Genomic DNA, 3,870 nt, shown 5'->3' with positions numbered 1-3,870 from the left:
TAGTAATGAAACAAGGCAAAGAAACATACAAATGAAATAAAAATATATTTATACTGATAAAACAGACTTTTCAGGCTTTATGTGTTGGGGTTACATATAAAATTTTATTTAAAAAGATTCTAGTGCTAAAAAGTGTTTAAAGCTGGGTATGGTGGCACATGCCTTTAGTTCCAGCTACTTGGGAGGCTGAGGTGGGAGGATTACTTGAGCCCATGAGTTTGAAGCTGCAGTGAGCTATGATTGCATCATTGCCCTACAGCCTGGGCAGTGAAGAGAGAGTTGAGACTCTGTCTCTAAAAAAGAAAAAAGTTTGGAAAGCATTGCTTTATAAGAAACAATGTTCTAATTTCATTCATTAATACAATGTGATTTAGTTTTCTAAAGCAGACTGCCTTTCCAATACATTTCCATTCCTTTTTTTTTTTTTGAGTCAGGGTCTTACTCTTACTCTTGCAGTGGCACGTTCATGGTTCACCACAGCCTCAAACTCCTGGGCTAAAAACATTTGTAGTTGCTTTAGATCCTTCTGGTAGGCAGCTGTAAAGAAATATTTGTTATTTTTGAATCAATCCCGTATTTACTATTGTGTTTTAAATCTCAAAAATATCATTCATCCCCCAGGTAACACAATTTAGTATTTTTACACATCAACTGCATTGTGTGCTTTGATAGTTTAGGTATATTTCATTGATTTCAGATTTTGTTTTGTGGTTTTTCTTTTTTTTTTTTTGAGTTGGAGTCTCACTTTGTCACCCAGACTGGAGTGCAGTGGCTGCTCCTGGCCACCGCAGCCTCGACCTGCTGGGCTCCGGTGATCCTTCACCTCAGCCTTCCAAGTAGCTGGAACTACAGGTGCGTGCTACCACGCCCGGCTAATTTTTTAAATTTATTGTAGAGATTAGGTCTCACCAAGGTGCCCAGGCGGGTCTCGAACCCGCGGGCTCAGGCAATCCACTCACCTTGGCCTCCCAAAGCACTGGAATTACAGGCTGAGCCACCGAGCCCGGCTGTTTTGTGGTTTCATTACAAATCAGCTTGCACAAAAACTCAAACAATCTTTTTTTTTTTTTTTTTTTTATTTAAAAGTTCACCTCAAAATTCACTTCTGGGTTTTAGCTTTTGTTTAAAAAGAAGCAAACATTTAAAAGCATCAAAGGTTACTAATCTACAATTCATCTTGCTAGGAACATTTTTAGTTTGTGGATCGGGGAAATAAACCTATGACATTGATTAGGCACAGTACTATGGCCAATGGGCCAGAAATCAGGGCACATCTGTGTAATTCGGGCAACAGTTAGAGGTTTGAACGGTGGTAGTCCTGCCCCAGCGGTGGGCTCTTCTCTCTGTATGCTCCCTCCGAAACCTGTTAGTAAGTCTTAAAATCAATACATAAGAGACTGTACGTAACTTGGTTAAACAAACAAGCCAACAACTATACCTGCTTCCTAAATGATGCTGCAAAGCCAAGAGAGATGGAGATAACTGTAGCCTCACTATAATTTGTGGTCTTGATATTCGTGTCAGAGAACCATATTATAAGTGAGACAGAACTACACTGTCCCTCTGGAGGTTTCAGAAATCCAGCTGGAAGGGGTCCACAACTATAAGATTTCACATTCTAGCAAGGCTCCAATATTTCTTGAACTGGGGCAGTGAATATAAATCACAGTACAAAATCCTTAACTCTTTTACTGAGAAAGTAGTAGGTGCTACATCTGAGAATCACTTATATAACATCTATTTTTTAAAAATGCAGATATAAAATATTAATTGCATAGGGATTTAAATATAAGGCCAAGAAGAATATCAAGAAAAAAAAAAGTCATAGAAAGAGCACTATGGTGTCAAAAGATAGAATTTCATTCTTAGAGTAATAAATCTGAATTACTGTCTAATTAAAAAATCACAGTATGTTGCTCTAACTAACAGTGAATGTCAAGTGTTTTATTAATTCCAAACTGGAAACCAATATTAGGACTAACAAGAACACAACCAAAGCTCATTGTCTAAACCTGACCAGTGTATGAGCACATCAGTGCCTGGTACGTACCTGATTAGTTATATTAATATCATCTACCTTTTGCAAATAACATTTAACACGTGTTAACAAGGGTCGGAGCACATTATCACTGCATGCCATCGATGATTTGCAGGCTTACTTGATAGTATGATTACTCAGTCTTTCAAAGGTGTATGTAAGATCCTGCCCGGCAGAATCTTTACTCAGTGAACGAAAAATGCTGTGATTAACAAAACATAACAGGGTTCCTCCATTAAACACGAAAATGGTCACCAACCAGAGAACCAGGGCCTGACACCAGTACATCCATTTATCTTCACCGATACTCTGTAGTTTAAGCTAATGGTCACCACTTAAAGCTCCAGATAGAAGGCCAACTTGTGAATCTAATTCTCACTTGAAGGTTATTAGACTGCCGTTTAGACAGCAATTTCCAAATCTAAAAGTAGCTTAGTTGACTTAGTACTGTTATATAAAAGTAGTGTGAGGAAAAACAAGAACTCCCAAAGGAATCATGTCAAGGTACACTGGGAACACCCCAAACAATGTTTTAAATGAAAAAGTGCATAAATACAGTAATACTACAAGTGTGTTAACTATGGAACAAGGGCTTCTCTGGGGAGCTAAACAATATTATTTTCCCGCTTTTATTTACATGGGATGAACTGTTCAGATGCCACAAAGCACCATGTAAGTCTAAATCGCTTGGTCATGTCTGAAAGGTCCTTCGGCTTCAACTCCACCCATCTGAGGTTCTTCTCAAGCAGAAGTGTCACGTCATCTTCAAACGGGATTTATTTTACAGTTCAGTTCCCTTTCGTTCAGAAATGGCAAAGCGGTCTTTTCACTTCACGCTCTTGGCTGGTGTTTCTGATTCTGTGGACTGTCTCCCATCCGTCCAGGCTTCCCGGGTGTTTTTGAGAGCCAGGGTCTTCTGTTGGTCAACCACAACATAATCCACTCTCTCGTCGGCCACGCTGCTGCCGGAGCCACTGCTCTTTTGCTGAAACACAAAGAGAAAAACCACACAGTCCCACATAAGGAGTCTTCAGGAGTCCTAAAACACAGCTGCACCTGTACTGGGAATCCTCTTGGATCACACGAAAATACCATGAACGTCCTCAGTTTAATACTGTTGTCTCTCTCCTAACCATACACTATTTCCCCCCCTTATGTTTAAATTTACTACATATAAGAATTCAAACAAATGCTCCCATCACAGAGGATGTTCATCTAAAACAAGGACAGTAAATACCTGGCTTATCTTAACATACACAGGTTGGTTCTTTTAGTTTAAACTTGACTTTGGTTTTTCAAGTCCCGAGAACACAGATCTGTGTTAACTCTCAGAGGTAAGAAGCGTTTCTTGACAAGCAATACTCCAACAGTGACAAACGACATAGGCTGATACCTCTTACTCCTAAAATACAACCGGCTCCTACATAACTGAGATAGAATTATTACTGCATTGCTGGGCTCATGAGAAGGTAAGGGAAGTACCCACGGTCTAAGAGACACAGCGGGAGTGGTGAGCTTCTAAATGGTGAAGGGAGTGTTGTTGTCTCTGGGATGAATGTCAAGCTCAGCAAAGGAGTCAGGAGGTCTTGGATTGGAGACCGTCCTGCTACATGAGGAACCCTCAAGGGAAATCAACAAGGTCCTGGGGTGGTAGCACCTCTTCGTTCCTAGCAGAAGCAAATGAAAATCTTTTCTGAGCCGGGTTCGGTGGCTCAGCCTGTAATCCCAGCGATTTGGGAGGCTGAGGTGAGTGGATTCCCTGAGCCCGTGGGTTCGAGACCCACCTGGGCAACTTGGCGAGACCTCAACTCTATGATTAAAAAAAAAAAAAA

The 3,870-nt window shown here is 40.5% G+C and overlaps 1 protein-coding gene across 2 annotated transcripts in view; it reads right to left on the bottom strand.

The window, feature by feature from the left end:
* Positions 1-1,057: 1,057 nt before the first annotated feature.
* Positions 1,058-3,870, bottom strand: part of GAB1 (GRB2 associated binding protein 1) — a 101,685-nt gene continuing 98,872 nt past the window's right edge. Inside the window, exon 12 of one of the 2 annotated variants that reach the window (XM_021711338.1) lies at positions 1,058-3,023. In XM_021711338.1, coding sequence (XP_021567013.1) covers positions 2,865-3,023 — 159 coding nt within the window. In that variant the 3' untranslated portion in view covers positions 1,058-2,864. The remainder of the gene's footprint in view (positions 3,024-3,870) is intronic. The other variant, XM_021711339.1, reaches the window with a different exon arrangement.

Source organism: Carlito syrichta, unplaced genomic scaffold (assembly GCF_000164805.1).
Source record: "Carlito syrichta isolate Samal-C Ts95f unplaced genomic scaffold, Tarsius_syrichta-2.0.1 Scaffold302077, whole genome shotgun sequence".
In the NCBI taxonomy this organism is placed as follows: Eukaryota; Metazoa; Chordata; class Mammalia; order Primates; family Tarsiidae; genus Carlito; species Carlito syrichta.
The sequence above is the reverse complement of the archived record's forward strand: the minus strand, read 5'-3'. Positions and strand labels throughout refer to the sequence as shown.